Below are 22119 nucleotides of genomic sequence, written 5' to 3'. Positions count from 1 at the left end.
CGAATGAAGAAACAATTATATTTTTCAGTCGTGGGGGGGCGGCGTCACTCGTGGGTTCTTGAAGAATGGGACGTTTGAGAGGATGTTGGTCTTTTGAGGATTTGGAAAGTGAAGAAGAAGAAGAAGAAGATGAAGAAGGAGGTGGTGGAGCAAATTTCCTCTTTCTTTTTGATTTATTTTTCAAAAGGCATTGATTAGGACGCCCTTGTCTATGATTTAGGGGGGCTCTCTCCTAATTATCGGATAAGATTGTTGCCTAATCCGGCGTTTGTTCCTACGGAATTTACTCGTAAAAAAGAGGGATTGGTTTCCAAATTTTCCCTAGATCCCCCCCCCCTGGCCGGGGAGGGTGGTTCCCTCTAAAATTGAAGGCAAACCAGAATTTTTCCGGGTCGAGGGGAGCATCTCCGTTCTCCGGGAGGAACGGCGTTCGAGGTCTCTAACAATGCTTGATCCGGCCGATACAATGTTGAGCTCGAGGCTCAGCTTGATGTCCGTTGCTCGAAACTCGATTCGAGCTTAATTTATGTCTTGAATTTCCAGCTTCAACTCGGGTCGAGGAGACGCTCGAGCTTGGTATGTATGGCACCTCGATTAGAATCGTGTTATAATGAAACTTGAGCTGGTCGGATAAACGATATTTGATCGTGTAAACGTTTGGAACTAAATTGACAAATTGAAAAATTTGGTATTGAACCGGCGTTCTTACAATAGGTTTAAGATCGATCGGGGTAATTTCTTCGAGTTTTCGATTGTGAAGTCCTAAGAAATGGTTTTGTTGTTGACTTAGTTTGGTAACTTCGTAAATAGTTCGTTATCGTGAAAAGAGGCGACTCTTGGTTATTGAAAAAAAAAATTTATGGTTGACATGAAAAGTGGTGATGATTGGGATAAGGTACTTATCTCTAAAAGATGTGTCGATTGGTTGTCTATAAATAGCACCAAATCACACACTATTCATAACAACAACAACTGTTCAAATAACGACCTTTTTCTTCATAACTAGCTCTTCTTCTCCTTTCATACACCCGCGAAATCCCAAGAGAAAAATCGAGTAATTGTTGAACTCAATTCCTTTGCGGCTTTGGTGTATATCTTACACGTATATTTGTTCTAAACTTGGCAGCAACAATAATAGGGAGGCAAATAATTCCTTAAAAGACAATAATCTTCATCACGCATCAACGATCTATAATTACTCCTCTATCTCCGTCGGCAATAAAAATTTTTCATCACGCATCAACGATTATGCAGCTGAATCTGTTGATCTTGATTTGTCCCCAAGCCTTAAGATTATTCATTCGACAGGTAAGACGACGTCGGAAGTTCAGCAGGAGGATCCTTATGATTCCGTTTTCCCTAAGAAGAAAGAGGAAGAGGAAGAGGAAGAAGAAGAAGAATTCAGCAGCATCTCAAAATGCGGTGATCTTCCGATCTTTTCGAGAATCCAAAATTGGCTCAGCATGTTGGGATACCTGAAGACAGAATGAATCTCCACGTGGTACGTGGTGGATTCTCCGTGAAAAGAAATTTTTTTTAAAAAAAAAAAAAAGAGGAAAAAAACACCGAGTTGGACCGATCCGAAGTACCATGATTGCATGTGTCCAAAACCAAAGATCCCGAAGTTTCGGTAACGCGGCACGAATCTCGTCTTTTACCCTTTCTTCTTGTCGTTCGAAACGTTCCATGGGTAAAATTGCTCTTGATGCCTCAATCCCTCCAAAGTATTTTTACCTAACAAAGGGTACGGATTATGTTATCGCACGATGTGATAGCTCTTAATATACAAAAAGATTGTACCGATCGACTATGCGTGTGAGATGATTAAAAAATTTCACTTTTTCATGTGTGCTGCGAAAGGATCTGATATTCATTACAACATAATTGATCCGATTTGATAGATTTGGTTTCCACCGATAACCGATCAAGAGAGGATATTTGCGCACCGTAGCACGTCAATTTACCAGCTAGCACAACATAATGACGGATTTCTCATCTTTCCACGCACCATTCAAGATTGTCGAGTTTAGATTTTGCGGTACCTATCGAATGGCATATATCAGCGGGAGTTATTAGTTTCCAACCGTCCTTCCGCTTGATGATGCGGTACATGAGTGGTCACCCCGGACATTTCAATCGGAACGCTCGCGCGTCGGGCGAGCGATCTAGGGACCCTCTGATGTTGAAGGCCCCCGCGAATTATTAAGCGAGCACTACGGGCGGCTCGATCGGGTCCCCGACTCCGATTGCATCGACACCCCCTCATGGGGATTATGAGCAAGTGGCGAAGTTCATGGGAGGAGGGGGAGAGGAATGTTTCGTTTTCCTCTTAATGAGGGGATCGATGAGGATGCACTGTGACGGTGAGGTGGGAGATGATGGGTACGACTGGTTTGGTCCAGGCCTCTCTCGGCAATAAATGTCGAGGAGAATGCAAAGGAAAAGAATGGATAGAATTGCACGCTTGGTCACCTCCTAAATTCCAATGTAGGTCACTCCACGGGGAGTGGATTGGCCCTCTCGACATGGCCGGTTCGTTTTCATATTTATAAGCATTTATGCTTTTGAATTGCTCGTCTCGGGGACCATTCCAAAGTCCTTTTTTGTTCCTTCTTCTTCTTCTTCTTATTTTTTATTTAATTCTTTTTTTATAAGGATCTATTAACAAGTACTTTTGGATAACCTGTGAATCGCGCTTAACCAAAAAAAAAAAAAATTTTAGCGGAACACCCTTCGAGTCTCGTGAAGGGGTTAAGAGCAGGCCTAAGCCTATGGCAACGAACTTTTTCAAACTTAGATAACTCCTGAAAAAAGATGTAAGATTAAAGTGATGGATTAACGCAGGTTTTAAGACTTCCACGATCTTCATCTCATGTATATCGAATCGACCAAATCCGTTTTCCCTCGACTCTTGGGTATTACGACGCTTACCAAAAAGGTCTTATACCTATTAAACTCGTGTTAATTGGGTCCTTAATTTTTAAATTGTGTCAATTAAGTTCTAAACTTTTTGACCATTTGTTGATATAATCTATTCGGTCAATTTAGGTTGGACATCACCGACATAGACACCTACCGTCTTACAAGGGTATGGGTGGCGCTGATGTAGACAAAATTTTAAATTTTAAACTTTTTATTGACTTTTTTTTTTTTTTTTTTTTGCTTTCTTTTTCTTTCTCAACTGTGGAAGGATATGGGCAAGGGCCTCCGCACCCTCATGCAGATCCAAGAGAGGGCCGCTACCCTCATGTGTTGGCTAGCAATGGCTGCGGCACTCTCACTTGGTTCGGGCGAGGGCCACGAGCCCCTCACTTGGATCTTGGCAAGGGCACCGAGGCCCTTGTCAGCCCATAGTTGAGAAAAAAAAAAAGATGGAAAGAAAAAAAAACAAAGAGAAAGAAATTCAAAAACTGCTGAAAAAATTACAAAAAATGTCTACGTTAGCCCTGGCGGTGCCACGTAAGACGGCTATCATTCACGTCAATGATTTTCTATCCCAACTTCGTCGGATGGACTGTATTGGGAAATCGTCGACAAGGCTTAGGACCCAATTGGAACAAATAAAAAGTTTAAGATTGAAATGACACAAATACAATAAATATAAGAATTTTTTGATAATTTTTCCCGCGGGTATCATAAATTGTTCTTGTATATGCCCGTGTACGCGTGCATCAATGAGCATTGCAAAGGTCATTAAGAAAAAAAAAATGCCCGTACACGCGTTCTTTTTTCAAAAGCCACGATATGTCCGCGCACCTAGTAACAGTAAAAATCTATATTTCACTTAATGACTAGATTGTAGATCGACTTGTATACAGTACCATAATCATGTACTTATCTTTTTATAGAAAACATCTCATCAGCATCAATTAGGATAGTTAATTAATTACCATGAAGCATGACTAATCTTTATCGTATCCCTTCATAACCATACTAATCAAACAAAAATTAGGCGATTTAGAAACATTGAGTAATCTCTTGACAAATTAAATTTGAAAATAGGCCAACAAAATACTAGAAAAATCGAATATCACGAGATAATCAAAATTGAATATTTCAAACAATATCTCCTTAAGAAATCAATTAGATATATTCTCTCGAGATTGACCACGGTATGTTACTTGCAAATTTCTTTGTACCGATTCATTTTCAAGCAATGCAAATACGGGTGGTTGTCACTGTCATCTGTACATCACCCCCATCACTCACAATTTGGAGTTTGGAAGCAATACCAGATAATTCGCATCTTGAGTGAGGCTAGTCGTGGCTAGTTTTCTTCTGACGAAAAGGAAAGTGGCCTCGTTCACTCATCCACGATCTGCAGCATGAACAGCACCAGGAATCATGATTTGAAAGCATCAGTCTAATGATGATTAAGCGGAGAGAGAGAGAGAGAGAGAGAGAGAGAGAGAGAGTCGAGTCAATCATGACAAACCTTCTGGGCCCTCTGATCTTGGCCCACAAGAAAACCATCACAGCCTTCACAGGGACTCACATTGACATGACTGAAAGAGTTGGGGGTGTGAATGAAATTTTGCTTTTTGCTCTTCGATGCAATAGTTGGGTAATTGATAGAATGAGAAGGGACCCTCCAAATAATTACAATTCTGCTCTCTGAATTATTACCCATTTTCCAGTGCTCTACAAATAAATTGTACAGTTAATGCGAAATCGCTTTCCAAAAATAAAAATGATCCGTAAATCACGCGCTATCTTCAACTCGGTTCCCGACAATATTGTTAAAGCTTTTAGAATTTTTACTATTGTACATGCCCATACATCATTGCGAAATACCAACTCGTGCCTTAACTTCACCTTAAGTTGAAAGTGACTTTATGATATTGTTTACTTAGACTGAAGAGTAATAGGAAAGATTTTTTCTCCATCCGAAAAAAAAGAAGAAGACCGCAATTGATCATTGATTGCTAGTTATTGGAGGAGCTCCACACCCGCGACAAGTGGTTCTGTTTAAGTCAATAGCTATTGCTCGTTGTGAGCTAAGATCTCATCGCTGCCCTACCACGGTGCTTGTAGGAGTAAAGTTGAGGTTATTTTATGTCCTGACATGGCTGAATCCATCTTGCAGACAAATCAAGGTTTTTCGATGCCGAGGAATGATTGAGAATCCGAACCTGTGATTAGGGGATTTCAACGCACAACGAATGATGAGAATGATCACATGAGAAGAAAGGATGCCAAATTAATCAATGCAACTTAAAGACCAAATTCTAGTTCTTTAGGCATCGCTCTCTCTCTCTAACCCACGTTTGACCAGCAGAGCAGGCAAGAGGGATACATGGAACCTTTTTTTTTTTTTTGGGTTGAGGCTTGCCTTTTGGTTCAACTAGAGAAAACCCGCTTGAGGATTCCCATTCCTTCCCACTATGTGACCCTTTTTGCCTCTTTTCGAGTCCCTTGTCACCCCCTAAAAGAGGGAATTTCTGAGCTCATTACAAATTGGGGAACCAATCTCAATCCCTCAAAGTAGCATTTATAGTAAATGAAAGCAGGACAAAGTGCTCCATAGGCTTTATAACTACAGGGGGCATCTAGAGCTAGAGAGAGAGAGAGAGAGAGAGAGAGAGAGACTCTAGGGTAACTTTTCATGATTAGGGTTTTGATTCAGAGAGCCCTTCCTTTTCATAAGGCAAGGTACTGAAGACTTTTTTTCACCTTCAATAGGAGAATGTGTGAGTGGGGGCATCATTCCTTCACCTCCCTATGACATTACAGCAGAGTGGATGTAATGTAAGCTCCTGTGATGTCTAAACAGTTGTGGAGATGCCATGAGTTCCCTTCAACTTGTCTTGACAGGTGACTTTGCCTTGTTGATATTGACCAGGAGGACACAATTTCATAGTAGCCAAGGATTAATATGAAATTTCCAACATTAATAATGACTTCCTTTTTACAATATGCTTTCATGTTCTTATTGTAATTTCTCGTTTCGTTTTATGTGTTTTTCTGCACACCACAAGGTTCTATAAAAAAAACAAACCAAAGAACTCGAAAAATTGATATTTCTATGGTACCACTCTTAGATGGCTATTACGATTGATTGTCCCACTACAGTCCATACTATCTCGACCATAAAAAAAGAAAAAGAAAAGGAGATAGGCCATACGGAGATAAATTTTTGGCTTAGAATGCTCTGGAAGGTGAAGTTACAAAGTCAATGAGAATGACTGTTTTGACGCAGCAGTTTTTAGTTGTGATAATGAGCGCGGTAACTTCCGAAGGTGCTCGAAACATGTCAACGACCGCGACATCCCTTCAAAGCTACAGTAGTTTATGGGCAACTTTTAGGAAGCTACTCGACCCGGTTTCGAGATAATGCGGCTTTAAAATCGCTCATTACCGGGCACCACACGACCTTCGACACTTCACTATACAGTTACAGTTCAGGACTCGAGAAGTAAAAAGGGTGAATGGCATTCTCTTTCCCTCCTCGAAGATTTGTCTGATCCTGGTCAATTTCGAGTTGCCATGAAATTGAAAGACTAGCCAACTACCTCTTTATCACGAAAAAGAGAAACAGCTAAAAAGTGCAACCGCAGACTGATGCAACACACAATGTAGCCCCCTCCTTCCAAACGAATCATGTCCTAAATTCAAAAGTGATCCCACATCTATTATTGCCGAGGAACAGTAGGCTCGCTTTCGTGTTTCCTTTTCTCGGTATTTCAGAATCTTCCTTGCCGACCTTTTCCTAAACTAATTCCCCGTTAAAATGAGATAAATTCCTACCCAATTCGCACATCCCTTTGTAGTATTCGACAATGCCCGTTGAGCTCAGAATTATTCGATGAAACTTCCTCTCCCGCCCAATCTATCTTGAATCTCTTATTTGTTTGGTCCCTTTGTCATCGTTTCATCTTATGTGGTATGTCTCCGTGTTTCGTAGGATTCGAATTGGTTTTATGATTTTTTATTGGCACCGAGTTGTAAAATTTCGATCGAGTTGAAAGCTAGATGTGATTGAATTTGGAAAAATTTTAAATAAGAGCTCGAAGTGCTCTCATTTTCTCAAATAAATGCATGAAGTGTAGTTTGTTTCAAATGAGAGCACTAATAAAAGCCTGAGGTGTCCTTATTTTCTCAAATAAGTGCATGAAGTGTAGTTTATTTCAAATAAGGACTCGAAGTGCCCCGATTATTTCAAAGAAGGGCCTAACCGGAAACATTTTTGCCATTTACTTTTTTATTCTTTTTCCTTTCTTTCTTTCCTTTTTTTTTTCTAATTCTTTTTTCCCCTTCTATCCGTAGCTGGGCCGGCCACCGGCGAGGGATGCCATCGGCTCGCCCAAGCCGGGCCCGAGCAAGGCTTATCAAGATAGCTCTCGCCTCGCCCAACCCATGTCGATGGTCGGCCGTCGCCCGTGACTAGCCACCGATAAGAAGGAAGGACAAAAAAAAATTGAAAAAATAGATTAGGAAAATAAAAAGAGAAAAAAAAAGATAAATAACGAAAATGCCCTTGGTCAAGCCACTCTTTGAAACAATAAGAGCACTTCAGGTCGTTATTTAAGATAAGATCCGATGCGGGTCTTTGTTTGGAATTTTTTCCATTAAACTTTGGTAGAACTTCTAATGGCTGGCGGCTTTTTGAGGAAAGAATTGTTAGAAAGTATCTGTTAATTAATTCTAATTGCAATCATACAACGGATTTATTCTTTTATTTTCTTCGCTTTTCCTACCCTAGTTGCCCTATCCAGTCTACCCTCTAAAAATAGGGGAAAAAAAGACAGAAAGAAAGGAAAAGCTTTGCTACATCGAAGAGTTTGCGGCTTGAAGGCCCCCCTAGGAAGGTGGTGCCTCGTGAGTGACCGGTAGGCGCCGGTAATCATTGCTTCTGTGTTCTCCCCCACCTGCAAAAGTGGGAAAAAAAAAACTAAAAAAATAAAATAAAGGACCTTCCTTTTCATTTTCATCTATGATTTCCTTTTAATATAAAAAAGGTCAAAACAAAAGGGAGGGAAAAAAAAAAGAAAAAGGACGTGATGCTGCATCTCGTTCTCCCAGAATCGAAATAGGAAAGGAATAGGGAGTCGCCATTGACCAATAATCATAATCCACGTGTAAAATTTCAAATAAGCGTCTGAAGTGCCGTTATATTCTCGGATAACGGTCTAAAGTGGATATTGTTTTGTATAAGAGCTTGAAGTGCCAATTTCGATTTCGAAAAAGGATCCGACTCACCAACTGATTGGGGGCATTTTTATTATTTACTTATTTCTTTTATTTTTTTCTCCATTTTTTTGCTTTTTATGTTTTTTAAATGTTAAAAAAACTAAATGTAAACAGAAAAAAAGAAGAAGACGAACACAGGAAGCAAAAGAAGGACACCCAGGGGCTGCCCCACCGTCGGTGGGGTTGTCGGCTTCTTCTTGTGTTCTTCTTCCGCCAATGTTTTTCTTTTTCTTTTTTTTGGGGGGGTGGGGTTTGGTTTTATTAATTTAATTTAACTGAAAATTAAGTTTAAATTGAATTTTGACGAAAATACCCTTGATTGGCTAGAATATTTAGTCGGTCGGCTAGCCAGCAAGTTGAGGCTCTTGTCTGAGATAGTCATGGCCACTTCATGCCCTTATTTGAAATAATAGGCTCACTTCATTCCCTTGTTTGAAAAAAAATGAGAGCACTTCGGACCATTAATTGAAATTTTTCCTAATCCATAAGTAGGGGTGAGCATGGGCAGGATGAATCGTTCTCACTTTAGAATCTAGAACAGCCAACTAAAGATCGGTTTTGAAATTTTAAAATCAGAAAACCATCCGTTGGTTGCATGAATCTACTTGGGAACCTAACTGCCAATCCGATCTTATTCCCGGGTGGGTCCATGAAATCGATCCCACCAAGCAAATGGAGGCGATCGAGAGGGAGGCGATAAACGGTCGGAGACGTGATTGTGAGTCGATGGAAGTCGAGAGTTAAGGCCGCAAGGCGATAGGAGTCAAGATCGTGAGTCAATAGGAGTCGAGGCCATGAGTCAAAAGACAATGACGGAGACAAAGATGGAGAGACCAATGTGAGAGTGAAACATTGGGAGTCTAAGACAAGAGAGTAGAGATCGAGATGAGAGTGGGAATTTGAGACAAGAATTTTTTTTTTTTTTGGTCAAAGATTGAGACAAGATAAACGAGTTTAAAATTAGGGATTTAAGATTTTTATTTATAAATTATATACACATGGTTTGATCCGGATGAGCAAGAAGGAGTTTCACAACCGGACGGGTAACTACCGATTCCAATAGGAACCGGACCGATTCCCTTAGGAATTACTAATTCCAGGCCGATCCGATTAGCTTACGAGCGATCCGGGTGGTTCTTGATTCCTTTGTACACCCTCATCTCACGAGACTCAAAACCAAGAATTGAGTTGACTTTGGGCCAACACGAATGACCTGTGTTTCTTGTCGACACTGTCCAGTGTAAACACACTGACGTGTGCATATATATATATATATATATACATTTACAATACCAAAGAATTACAACGTATGTAATTACAATTAGACAAAAGTCCACTCAAAGAGATATCCGATTATGTAATCATAGATTTGCAAAGAGCAGCACGTCACATGAAAGAATCAACCTCAAGAACTTTCAAAATAAGGTCATGAGTGTCGAAATCAGACGCGTTACATTTTTATATACACCGTCTCTAATGACGCGTCATTATAACAAAAAAAAACTAGTGAATATAACATAAAAATAATAAAAAAAAATCTAAAATCTTAAAATTGTATCCTCGAAGTATGATCAGAGTCATCAAACTTTTAAGATTTTTTGTTTTTGCCAAGGAAAGTAAGCGAAAACATCAATGCAGTCCCTGTCGTAATTCTCCTAAAAAGTCAACGATAAAGATTTTGTACGAGAGACAGAATTTGGATGGGGTAGGGAAGTGCGTCACTCGCTACTAGAACGTGCAATTCAAGGCGTGCGGGCCCATTACCAGACCAGCCCAGCCCAGGTGAGACAAAGGTGGATCCATGTGTCAGTATATATATATAAAATACGAGGAGCAAGGAAAACAGAAGGTGGATCCGTGGCGCAATGGTAGCGCGTCTGACTCCAGATCAGAAGGTTGCGTGTTCGATTCACGTCGGGTTCAATTCCCTGTTGTCCACCACCCCATTCTTGAGGATTTTTCCTTTTGCTTTCATAGATTTTTTCCTCTTCAAATTCAGTACTTTGGTTATGACCAAAAAAAAAAAAAAAAATTCAGTACTTTGGCTCCTCCTAACAATCACTCACCAACCTTTTCTTTTCGTCTTGCGTTATGTTGTGGCAACACTGCTTTTTATTTTATTTTCTTTGACAGATTTTTTTTTTTTTTTTTTTGGGTCGGATTTTTCTTTGACAGGATTAGTGTTGATCCTTTGTTCTTACTGTATTTTTCTGGGATTGAATCTTTGTGGAGCGCATAGGCTATCAGCGTCCTAAAATGAAACTTAACTGGCAATCATCGGACACAATCACCCCACATATAATACTCCCATGCCTTGCCCATGATTAGCTTTCACCCGGTTTGCTTTAAGAGTGTTTCCAGATTTCACCCTCCACCCCAACTTTTGCTGTTTTGGACTGTCAGAACTTCCATGGGTACTTCCTACTTTTGCCCTTTGACAATCTCAATCCAAGTGACTGGATTAAAAATCTCAACAATTCATTTCTTTTTGACCCTTTCATATCACTATACATAGACATTGATATTCAGTAGGAGGAACAATTACATACGTTCCAAAGCGACATTTACATGAATCCGCCAACAAACAATTTTACTGTGTTTCATCATCATCCGTGTCAAGCTCCAGGCCCTCCGCCGCTAAAAGCTGACCGATAACCTTCTTCCGCTCCTCTTCCGCTTTCTTTCTCATCAGATCTCTCTTCTTTAGGACGAGCGTATGTCGTTTAAGAGTGCTGGTGAAATATTCCCTGGATGCCTTCTTTTCTTTAGCCAGTATTCTTCTCTCCTCTTCGGGGTCGATCTAGACATGCGTTGGAATGTACACATCATCAGTTGGCTTGCTCATGCAGTACCAAAAATGCCGAAGAAGATCATGGGAAAAGAGCAATATTCTCGAACAAAATCACTTCTGACCCGAAACTTGAAAAGGAAAAGAGAGAAGACACCCCAGATGAAAAGACATCCGCAGAAATTCTGGTAGGGGGATCTGAAGAAAGAAGTTTGACTTTACAGGATTAATATCGAATCCTTTGTTTCAGATCTCCCGAGAGTTTGGGATTAAGAGAAAGAGTTTCCAAGAGGAAGATGGGAAACAGACAACTATTTTAGCCACTCCTCCCACTGCCAGACAACTTTCAAATTGCCGGATGAAGGATTTAATCGAGAAAGTACCGTTTCGATTACCCACGTAATTCCCAGGTCTAACCATTATTTTAATCATTCCATCAGTTGAACCATGGTCTTGTTGATGTTGTACATGTAAATTTTCTCCTTGTTATCGTTCATTGCAGAATCCCTTCTTTTCCTCGAATAAACTGTCCCTTCAACCCGAAGGTCAGTCTGCTCTTGTGTTTGTTAAATTACTCAATTACCTTGGAACGTGCAAGCCGTCGTGCTCGGAGATTCATCTCACGTTGCTGCTGCTCAGCCCAAGCTGCAATTGCCATATCACCACGCTGATCAAATGCCTTCCGCTTCTTCATAAGCCACTCCATCCATGCTTGAGATGCCTGGAAAAATAAAATTCAGCTGAAATTGCTAGTACAAAATATCTATTGTTATGTAGTACCCTATCGCTAAAGTTCCATCAGGCAGACTTTAAATGAACAAACAACGGAAAAAAGATCCACCAAATTACCAATGACTAACATCCTGAAAATAAAAATTGACAGAAAAAAAAAAAGATCCGCAAGACATTTATCTTCTCTGCTTACTTTTAAAAGCGAAACAAAAACAAAAAAATGCCGTATTTGGCTTAGCATTGAAGCCATACACAGTGCAAATGAAGTAAAATTTCAGGGTCTGCTGCCTCATTGATATTTTGCTACAGAGAAACAGATGTGTATCTGTTAAAAAAGAAAAGGAGACAATTTAAATTTAATCACCATCTGCTGGTATAAGCTTAGAAAACAATGACAGACAACCACAGAGTGAAAAAATCTTAAACCATATGAAGCCTAGATAAAGTCTCGGTAGACAAGTAACTTGCACATAGAACTCTAACCTTCATAGGGTTGACCCGGTTATCCATATCATACTTCCTGCGCTTCCCCTCATCTATGAGCAACTCGTAAGCAGCTTGGATCTTAATAAATCTAGCTTCTGCAGTTTCTCCTTCTTCAAGGGTGCCTCTACCATCATAAACTTTACCAGAAAAGAAAACTGAATCAGTTCAGACTTCTGATCACTGCGAGAAAAAGCAAGCAACTCACTAACTTGCAGAAATGGTGCATCCTAGCATCGACGAATCAATCAAATCGCACTTTTAGCTACTCAGTGACCAACTATCTTATCATTTCTAATAGCGGTTGTAGAATTGCCATTACGACTGACCTTTCTTGTGACATATGGCTGATAACAAATGATTCGACCCTACCAAGCAAGCCCGCGTGGCCATAAGCAAGGAACAAAATCGTCACATCACAATATAAACTACCGGCTTGATAATTCCTTCTAAGTTTGTTTAGCCTATATAAGTTCATAAGCAAAATGAATTTTGCAACTTTATAATGACGTTCATAAAGCAATTGTTTTTTTTTTTTTAATCTGAATGCATAATGAGATACCCAATCAAGATAAAGGAACAAACCATCTGGGTGATAATATTTTGCCAACCGTCTGTAAGCAATCTTTATCTGCTCGTCATCGGCATCTCTTTCCAACTCTGCAGACATCAACAAATAGTAATTTGCCACCAAATCCGTCAACTAAAAACTCAAGAGCCCTGCATTGCGAAAAATCACTTCTTCGGCTCGCAAAATATACCAAAACTCCAAGTCAAATTACCCAAGGTCTCGTATGGCGATTTCTGCTCGGTCCAGCTCGAGGCCTTGACCATCGTCCTCCTCTGGTTGACCCTAAACCGTGTCGGCTCTGCTCTCTCCGAATTGTTCCAAGTGAACACGAAGGACGACGGAGAATTTAACCGAGGCGGCTCGCAGCTCGAGCCCTGGAATGGGACCCTGGTCACCTTCGATCGAGCTCGAGCTTGGCTTCGGCAGCACACGATGGAAGCGAACACCGCGTGGGGACGACAAATCGATCTCAGATTGCTCATGCTTCCCGCCCGCCCAACTCTCCCTCTCTCTATCTCGCACGACGATCGAGTTTCTCGATCGGTGATGAATCCAAATTAGGGTTTCGGAGTGGCTGAATCAACCAATGGAATCTAACTGAATCTGATTTCCCTGTTCTTTTTCCTCTTTATTTTCCTTCCATTTCTTCGTTATTTTTCCCGGGAATTTTGTGGATGGTTTGCTTCACGATTTTTTTTTTTTTTTGCGCCCGATGTGTGGCATCTATTGACCGTTGGGAAATTAGTAATTAGGACTCTTAATTTTCTCCCCATCCTTTAATATAGAGAAAATAAAGATGTCAATTTAAGTTCAACATTACAAAACGATCGGAAAGTTTCTTCTCGACCGCAAGATCAAGAATCTGATTTTTTTTTTTGAAAGAAATTATAAAAATTAAGTGTTGATTTGGACTTTATTATTTATATATCTGAACGATTCGAGAGGTTTAATGTCGATTTTAAGCTCGAAATAGCAAGAGCCAAAAGCAAAACCCCATTTTGGGTTAATATCCATTACCTTGTTAAGCTGTTAAACTTGTTATTATTTTTTTTTAAATTTCTAAAGGTCTCTATGTTTATAATATGGGTGAGCAAACAAATCGAGATCCACTTGAACTGGATCAGATTGGAGTGTACTCAACCGACTCGTTTTAGGTGGTTCCTATCAAGCACTAGTCCGGTTCTCGATTTCAATTTAATGGAACCGGCATGTACCAATTCGATTTTCGGTTCCAAGTAGGAACCACTCACCCCGTACCAACCGGATCGGACCTATTTGTTTGTGTGTATGTGTGTATATATACACAATTCAGCAAGTGCACCACCAATACTCCTGCCACCTCTTTATGGTTTCATCGGTTCGCTCACGTACAGTTCACATTTGATTCTCAAGTGGGTCCATGGAACGAACCGATGGTTTACGGTTCACATTTTACGAAACCGGTCCCTAGCGGGCGATTCTCGGTTCTAGGGTGGGATCCACCTACCCCGAAACCGATCACCCCTAGTCTATAATTTCTAAAATGAAGAAATATCCTCCACTTTCTCTTCGACCAAAAAAACAAGAAATCCACTTTCTCACTGGCCTATTTCCTCTCGACATTTAAACTCAATTTGAATTTACTTTCCCAAAATAAAGCTGTACTCAATATAATAATGATCTAGAGTGTCCCTCCTCCAAATACCACACCACTAGGCAACTACTTTCAACTTAACAAAAATGTACACAAGCAGAACCATACTGCAAACTTCATTCAAATGAAGCCTGCAATGCAAGTGTCGCCGGAAAGACACGAACTATATTTACAAATAAAATCACGTGCTCCGAAAGAGCTATCGTGCCTAGTTATTTATCGGACGCGCGGCTATTGCTGTATTCACAATGATCCGAACTCGAGAGTCCTTGATAACTGGTAGGCACATCAGATGGAGTTTGACAGAACAACGGCGGCAAGTTTTTAGTCCCTGCCGGTGACTCTTTTCAGCTATGAAGGCGTTCTTTTCCTGGTGGGTTGTCCTGGTGTTGATTGGCTTAGGCAGGCTCGGGAGGACGGGCGGCCCAAAGGGAGCTCAGTGCACGAAGGCGGTGACAAAATTCTCCGAGGACAAGCAACGCTCGGGCTGCTTGGCGTGTGGTTAGAATCCGGGACATTTGCTGCATGGTCTGCTGCCGAAGATGATCTGCCTGTTTATGTGGAAACACAAAAAACGAGCGTGTCAGCAGATCAAATGCGGTCGATGAGCAACGTGAAAAGATCTAGGGAAAACGGGATAGAGACTAGGCATCAGGCAATCAAATCCTTGCTACTCAGATTTCTGGCACAAGCATTATCAATTTCGATTTTTGTTTGAATTGAATGAGATCATCATGTCGCACCAGGATCGGCACAAGTTTGATAAGTGGAGATCACCTGGTTCACAAAGTTCTCCAATGCTTCCAACTTCTCCATAGCAGCATCCACCCCGGAGGCGTAATTCCCTGCGCCTAGTTGATCATCGGCGACTTCCTGAGCTAAGTTCTGCTGAAGTTTTTCCAGCCCTTTAGACAGAGCATCTTCGGCTTGCTGGGACAAATGTCGGAGGTTGCACACTTGCAGCATCTGTTGTTCAGTTAAGAGATCGATTTGCGGCACTAGAACCTGTAGGAGAATCAACGGATCTACACTGAGGTTCTGATAGCGGTTCTTCGTCAGACAAGCAAAAGATTCTTTGGATTGGAGGACACTTTTTTCTCGTAAAGGAAGCGTCGAATAGAAAGGCAAAAGGGGAGGAAATTCTTACATTTAGCAGCTCTGATGGACGGAATCCTCCAATCCAGAGGAAAAACCGTTCCGCCGATGTCCTCCATGCGCCGGACATCAAAAAGAAAACGTCCGCCTTGGCAGCTTCTGCTTTCATGCCGAAAAGATCAAAATAGTGTTTCAAGCCGCTCTCTACTAGGAATAGAAGCTCGACGTCGCCTACATGCCCTTGCAGTGCAGTCCTAAGTTCACAACTCTTTTTGTGTTGCTCGTTGACCCAGTGCGCATATTCCATCTCGAATGTGGCAATTCCTGTGACATAAACACAAGAGTTAATTTCTTTGAAGAACATAAGTATCGGGAATTACATCTTTTATTTGCTGGTTCATCCATCTATTCGGCAGCTGAGAGGGTGACAACTTGTGTTTGGAATCATAAAAGGCATTGAAATGGCAATTTTAACTTGCTTAGTGTTAAGGAGGATCGCCACAAAGAAGCACTGAAACAGTTGCCAGATTCAGGAGAATACGAACCCGAGTTGACTGTTCTGGAGAATCCGAAGTGATTAGCGTCAAGCACATTTCCCAAGAAGACCCCCTAAACAGAGAAAATTTATCCTGTCCATTAAAAGGATATTGCATTCTTCAAAAATTTATCGCAAGAGTCGATATAGGCCTACTTGCTGCCTAGCTCTCCCAAGTTCCTGCTCCAATTGTGCTAGCTTCAAGCGGCTTGACTCGAGTTGTTGTACATATTTCTGAAAGAGGAAACTTAGATCCAAATCCATAACTCGAAAGTCCAACAAAACTAAAATGACAGTGAACAGCAGTGCATTTTCTTTTCTACCTTTTTCCGCAGACGACTTTTTCGAGCAGCTTCACGGTTCTGTGCTAGACGTCTCTGTACCTGCACAGTTGATGTGCATCTTTGAATAGATTGACACAAAGTGATACTGCATCGAGAGTTTAATTCTCGGCAAGGCAAGGATAAATCAGTATCTAAGGTCGGTTGTTGCAAAATCATGTTGGATACAGAGAAAGCTTGCTCGGACAGTGGTTTCGATGGAACATGAATCATAAACGACATCCTGGAAACCAAGTACCGTTCATATCTGTAAGATGTAGGCAACGCTGTTCACCTTGTCAGGTCTATTTGCTTCCTGATCGCTTCTGGAACTGGAATTTTCCGCCGATTCATGAGACACATATTCAAACTGCGAAATTAAAAAGCTGAGGAAATCAGCCATGGCCTGGAAATACTCCAAGCACATAGAATGAAAAAAAATATGGCAAGACTTTATGAGATTCATTTCACCTTCTTGTCTAATCCATCATCTACTGCATGCACGATCATAGATGACGATGCCTCGGGATTTTTGACCTTGTCGCCTTTGAAGGCGTCTCCCCACATGGTGAACTGCTCAAATGGCTCGTAAATGAGCATCTTTCTTGGGTTAACAAGCTGGGCTAGAGGAGAGTTCATACCTGACCAGAAAGGAAGGGAAAAAAGAAAGGTAAATATTCGCAGTCATGAACAAAAAAGGAAAGTATCGGCAGTTATAAACAATGTCCTTGACTTATGATAAGTAGGGATGCACGACTATTTTTCGGAAGAACTCTAACAATGCGTTCCTGGTCTGATCAATCAGAAGCGAAAAGCATCTTTGAAGCTAATATCACAAAGCAAAGACTATGAATGAGACTTAGGCAGTTCGGTCAAATATGCAAACTACATTGCCAATTAAGCTGTCAACTCAGAATTTTCAATGTACAGGACAAGCAAAATTAGATACTAAGTTATCAGATTTTATTTGTCTGATTGGAAAGTTTTATTTCTGCTGAATCAAACGGCAAAATTGATGGCACCGATCATTGCGGCAGCTTAGCACTATTTATGGAAACAGTTTCTGCCTCTTTTAAAGGGAGTTTCTGAGCACTGCAGCAGCTTCATTAGTTCATTGTTTTGCCAAAAACCAAAGTTGTCTGCTAAGTTCCATGTTCATGTAAGAGTTCCTTTTGCTTGCTTTTCTAGGTGCAAATGGCAAAATATTTTTGCACATACATGCAAAGACGCAAGCTAATGAACGAGATGCCGTCCATCTATCTTTGTTTATGTCTTCACTATATGCTATAAATGGATTCCTAGGCCGTGCCTATCTGAATCATTAGATTTACGACTAAGCAACGATGTCAAATCTTTTGAACTTCCTGGAAACAAAGTCCTAAAGATCAGTTATCAGATCCTTAAAAGAAAAAGATTCTAATGTTGTCATAATTTTTGTCTCTTGCAGATAAGTCTCTAAGGCTCTCACGGGAAACCTGAACTCAGCCAAAAGACTAAGATGATCTATATCATTTAGTTGCGATCTACCGGTTCTCTTTCCAAATTTCACTCAAGTTTGCAAGAACCGACTAATGCTATGTGTCTGCTTATCATTGAAAACATACAGAAAAAAAGGAAAAGGAAAAGAAAAACGAAATGGCGGTCATCTAATTTATTTGATCAGATATCTGTTGAGAGAATGAGGAGACAGCTACTATTCACTAAAGACTTGGGTCAAACTTCAGCAAACCAGTTGTGCTCATTTTCTGCAAAATCAAGTTGAAGGGAAGGGTGAAGCAACAGTTTGTGAGATTCCAGAGACAGATAAATTCTCAACCTACTAAAGAATCGAATCACGAGGATATATGGGAAGGGAATCAAATTACAAATTCCAGTTAGTAACAGAGCACCAGAGATCTAGAGAGGAAACTTGGCTTCGTTACTTCATGATTTTATTCGATGACCAATCAAAGGACCCATTTTATTATCCTATAGCTCATAATTGCCCAAAGGTTGTAACTTCAATTCTTCCAGTACCACCACAAGAAAAATCTAAATTTAGTGCGCATGCATTTGATTTCATTAGTAGGTTAAACTTGTCATAGAACAGTATCATGTATGTTAAACAACTCGCATGTTAACGAGCTATATCATCAGAACAGAAGGACGAATAAGAATCTGGTTTGGCTTACTTCACTGGCACTGTTTCACAGCATCCTTCAGGAATCTAGCGCCCCGAAACAATTTGCTTACTGAATTGGAGCAACACAAACAAATTTTGACCCATTAACAATGAAGACCAGAGAATATTAACAGCGAACTTGTGTACTATCGACACATGAACTTTGTAGAGAAGAGCCTAGTTGAACGAAAAGTTGCTGAAAAACATTAGGCTATGCTCCAAAGAACTGTCTTGAACGACAAATGATCATAATATCTCCGGCCGAATTCTCGAATACAACCCAGAAGAGCATGATCCTTCCTCGCATAAGCATTAAGAGCTTGAGAATCAAATTACCTCCCCACTTCGACTTGATCTTCAGAGGACAAGAAACTGCTAAACTCGAACAAGAACGCAGTGATTCCTCGTGTGCAGCTACAAACGGGAGAAAATTAAGAATGTGCAAGTGCTGGTGTGTGCTGGTGTGGACTGCTGAGAGTACTCAAAGAAGGGCTTATATTGTACCACTCTCTCAGGTCCTCTAAGGGTCGCTGTTATTGGTCCCTCCAAAGCAAACAAAAACGATAAAGCAAATGCAAGACCGACGATAATAATAGCATCAGCAGCAATTATAACAACAATAATCAAGAAGGAAACAAAAGGGGTGATCAAAAGCAAGATTGTTCTTAGAGTCTTTCCTTTAGCTTATCGGCTGATAAAAGGAGACGTCTTTTGATGTTCCTTCCCACTGTGGAGGGAGTATTTCTAAGGATGGAAGCAAAGCAGAGCAAAGCAATTACAGATGAGCACACTCAACCAAAAACCCCAACACCACGTCTTTGAAAAGCAAAAGGGGGAGGCTGAAAACGACACCCTCAACATGCCCACCAACAACAAACGCTGTGGAGCATCTTTGAACGACGAACACTTCACTGCACATGAAAAAGAAGAGGAGGGGGGGAATAAATTTTCCTGATTTGACGGAAATTCTTGCTTGTTGACTCGAGTTATTACATGCAATGATTTTTTAGGAGCTTTTCATTTTTGATTTAGTTTAAATTTGAAAACTTCTCTCTCCCGTTTTGAGGAGATTTCTACCCCGATCTAATCTAGACTTGGAGATTTTTGCATGTATGATTCCGGGATTTCACTTCTCTCGAATTTCATTAGTATCCAAGTCCAGCTTCGAAGAAGAATGAAGGAGTTTCGTAGAGGTTTCGCTCTTATATGTTTTAGATATGAACTTTGAACGGCCATGGTGTTGGGGATGCCTAACCTAGGCGTACAACAATTAGAGATTTGTGGTGCATGCTCATTACTAAAGACGGATTTAGTGATCAAGCCACCGACTTTGATTTGAAGAAATTATAAATCTGCTCATTGAGCGTGTGATTACTAACATTGTTTTGATAATTATTATTATTCGAAGTTGTTTCCGATTTGACTTGATTTGCAATTGAACTGTGTCGTTTCTTTATTGTATTTTTGTGGAAATGAATGAAATGTTACTGACAAAAAAAGAAATGAAAGATTTTCTAATGTACAAATGAGCGAATAAATTAATACAATCTGGGGCATGGAATGGGGATTTTTTTTTTATTTATTTAAGCGAAGTGAATCAAATCATCTGCCTTGGGAATTTACCTCTCTGAAAGAAGACGAAAGAGAAAGACCGGGTCATTTAGTAATTAAATAGATTTGGTGAAAATATGTTTGCTTAAATGAGTCATACAATCGTTTTCGGACTAATTCCTTGAAAAAACTTCGACTTTAGGTTCAGTTTCAATTCTATCCCGATTTTTTCCATCTAAAAAAAACCCCAATTTTAAGTTAAAATCCAAATCTATCCGAACCATTTTTATCTATAAAAATCACAAACTTTAACTCTAGTCTCAAATCTCCCTCCTTTAGTCCACCGTCCAAAAATCGCCTTGGCCGTCTCTAATTTCCTTAATTTGCACATAAATAATGGTTTTGGAAAGAATTTTCCACCTCACCTTGCCGACGTGGATTTGTTACCTATGCGGAAATGTCACGTCAAGCAACTAATTGTGTTTTTCCAATAAAGGGTTAACATGGACATATTTGAGATTAGATTGAAAGTTGGTAAAGCTCTTTAGACAAAAAGAAAGTTCAAGATAGATTTGGGACAAGAGTTAAACTTTGTAATATTTTTTTGACGAAAAGAAAAGTTCGAGTTATATTTGGGACTAGATCTAGAGTTAAGGTTTTTTTTTTTTTAAAAAAAAAGTTCGGATCAGATTTGAACTGCACTTAAAACTGAGATTTTTTTTAATCTAAAAAATGTCCCGGAACGGAATTAGATTTGGACCTAATATTGAAGTTTTTTGAAGGGATTAGATCATCCTTTTTCCGTTTTGCACGTGTGCCGAGATTGTGCCGTGCACATAACTTATGCTGACTCGTTTTCTCCGTTCTTAAATCAATCATGGGCTGAAATTGCTTATTGTATCCTGCGCTCCCACGGTACTTGATTTTGGATAACAACAACATGCTGCAATTTCAATGAAAAAAAATATTTTTTTCAAAAACGATCGCCTACATTTTTAGTTAATGAGAAATATCTTCATTTATAAAAAAATGATTTGCATTTCAATATTTCCGAGGATAATTAAAATATTTATCGCATATTCATTTTTGTAGACGATACAATCCATCGTTTTTAGGAAAATATTTTTCAAATCATTCGATTTTCATGGAACAAACGGAGTCTTAATGAATAAAGTTTATTAAGAAACAGTACTACAGAATTATTTTCGGTAGAATCCGGTATCATCCCCATCACCATCACCATCACCATCACCATCACCATCACCATTCAGTTTCTCGGATAATTACGTATGATTTTCCTCTCTTGCACGCTCTTTAGGCAAAGACGACATACTAATTTGGTTAAATTCCATCACCGGACATTGGATTTATGATTTCTTTTTTACTCAGATCATATTTCATTTCCTATCATTAAACTTTCCTTTCTTTATAATCGACCATTTGTAGAACTAAATATTATATTTCATAAATTCTAAAAATAAATTCTTAAGTAGATGAGGGTGAACTTACTTTAGTTGACAGAGACCGATATAAATTTACTTAATCTTATTTCAATACCAACATAATGAAAAGACGATATACATAATCAAACTTGTCGTCAAAAGGAGCCTTTGTCTGTCGCAAACTAGATAGGAGCATCTTTGCTCTCTTGTACCGAAGAAAACGGATTATCGATCAAAGGTACGAATATCTCCTGTTACGAAAGAAAGTAAAAATTCATTAATCGAAAAGCTTTTCGGCCGTCAAAAGAATAATGAATGCTTTGATTCTTCACGCCATTTTTAAGTCCAGGAGTTGGAAAAGGAGAAGAGTCCTCGGTCCTCAGCTAAAGTCACGAAGGTATCATCTACAAATTGCACGCACAACTTGTAAAATACCCCCAGGACTTTTGGAACCATTCTCACTAAACTTTTTTCCTTTTTAGTTGAAATCTCTCGATCTTCTTATGCATCATGAAGTCCACTAAATCACCAGCATCATATTAAAATATCGAATGCCACCTTTGCAATGTCTCACTTTGCGTGTCCCTTGTGCACAATGCAAGGTCAGTCCAAAATATG

At 39.9% G+C, this 22119-nt stretch overlaps 2 protein-coding genes and 1 non-coding gene across 8 annotated transcripts; 1 reads left to right on the top strand and 2 right to left on the bottom strand.

The window, feature by feature from the left end:
• Positions 1–10041: 10041 nt before the first annotated feature.
• On the top strand, positions 10042–10113 carry TRNAW-CCA. Its single transcript has one exon. It is a non-coding gene; the product is annotated as a tRNA-Trp (tRNA).
• A 554-nt stretch (positions 10114–10667) lies between these two features.
• Positions 10668–13408, bottom strand: LOC115734925. 2 transcript variants are annotated; one of them, XM_048275205.1, is made up of 6 exons: positions 12976–13408; positions 12779–12853; positions 12194–12333; positions 11562–11699; positions 11136–11176; positions 10668–10990 (listed from the first exon to the last, which is right to left on the bottom strand). In XM_048275205.1, exons 1-6 carry the CDS (start codon positions 13244–13246, stop codon positions 10894–10896), a joined length of 762 nt encoding a protein of 253 aa, XP_048131162.1. In that variant the 5' UTR covers positions 13247–13408; the 3' UTR covers positions 10668–10893. The 2 variants fall into 2 exon arrangements, with proteins under 2 accessions (XP_048131162.1, XP_030521816.1); XM_030665956.2 differs by lacking the exon at positions 11136–11176 and having other exon boundaries at positions 12976–13406.
• Positions 13409–14436: 1028 nt separating this feature from the next.
• LOC115734891 (transcription factor TGA1-like) lies at positions 14437–19272 on the bottom strand. 5 transcript variants are annotated; one of them, XM_030665879.2, is made up of 10 exons: positions 18845–19272; positions 18519–18578; positions 16819–16988; positions 16643–16717; positions 16351–16410; positions 16184–16261; positions 16038–16101; positions 15545–15816; positions 15175–15402; positions 14437–14948 (listed from the first exon to the last, which is right to left on the bottom strand). In XM_030665879.2, the coding sequence occupies exons 3-10, from the start codon at positions 16984–16986 to the stop codon at positions 14796–14798; spliced, it is 1098 nt and encodes a 365-aa protein (XP_030521739.1). In that variant the 5' UTR covers positions 16987–16988; positions 18519–18578; positions 18845–19272; the 3' UTR covers positions 14437–14795. The 5 variants fall into 5 exon arrangements, with proteins under 5 accessions (XP_030521739.1, XP_030521750.1, XP_030521758.1 ...); XM_030665890.2 differs by having other exon boundaries at positions 18519–18580; positions 18848–19272; XM_030665898.2 differs by lacking the exon at positions 18845–19272 and adding an exon at positions 18714–18836.
• Between the last annotated feature and the right edge of the window lie 2847 nt (positions 19273–22119).

The sequence above is a fragment of the Rhodamnia argentea genome, chromosome 2 (assembly GCF_020921035.1).
Source record: "Rhodamnia argentea isolate NSW1041297 chromosome 2, ASM2092103v1, whole genome shotgun sequence".
NCBI classification, from domain to species: Eukaryota; Viridiplantae; Streptophyta; class Magnoliopsida; order Myrtales; family Myrtaceae; genus Rhodamnia; species Rhodamnia argentea.
The sequence above is the reverse complement of the archived record's forward strand: the minus strand, read 5'-3'. Positions and strand labels throughout refer to the sequence as shown.

Excerpts from the sequence above, each read along its gene's own strand:
- LOC115734925 (XM_030665956.2), bottom strand. The coding sequence starts at position 13,246 with ATGAGCAATCTGAGATCGATTTGTCGTCCCCACGCGGTGTTCGCTTCC. Across the intron at positions 12,334-12,778 it reads AAAATATTATCACCCAGATG|TTTATGATGGTAGAGGCACC; the intron begins GTTTGTTCCTTT and ends TTTCTGGTAAAG. Across the intron at positions 10,991-11,561 it reads GACGGCTTGCACGTTCCAAG|ATCGACCCCGAAGAGGAGAG; the intron begins GTAATTGAGTAA and ends ACGCATGTCTAG.
- LOC115734891 (XM_048275147.1), bottom strand. Across the intron at positions 16,262-16,350 it reads AAAGTCGTCTGCGGAAAAAG|AAATATGTACAACAACTCGA; the intron begins GTAGAAAAGAAA and ends TTCCTCTTTCAG. Across the intron at positions 14,949-15,174 it reads TGGAGAACTTTGTGAACCAG|GCAGATCATCTTCGGCAGCA; the intron begins GTGATCTCCACT and ends CCACATAAACAG.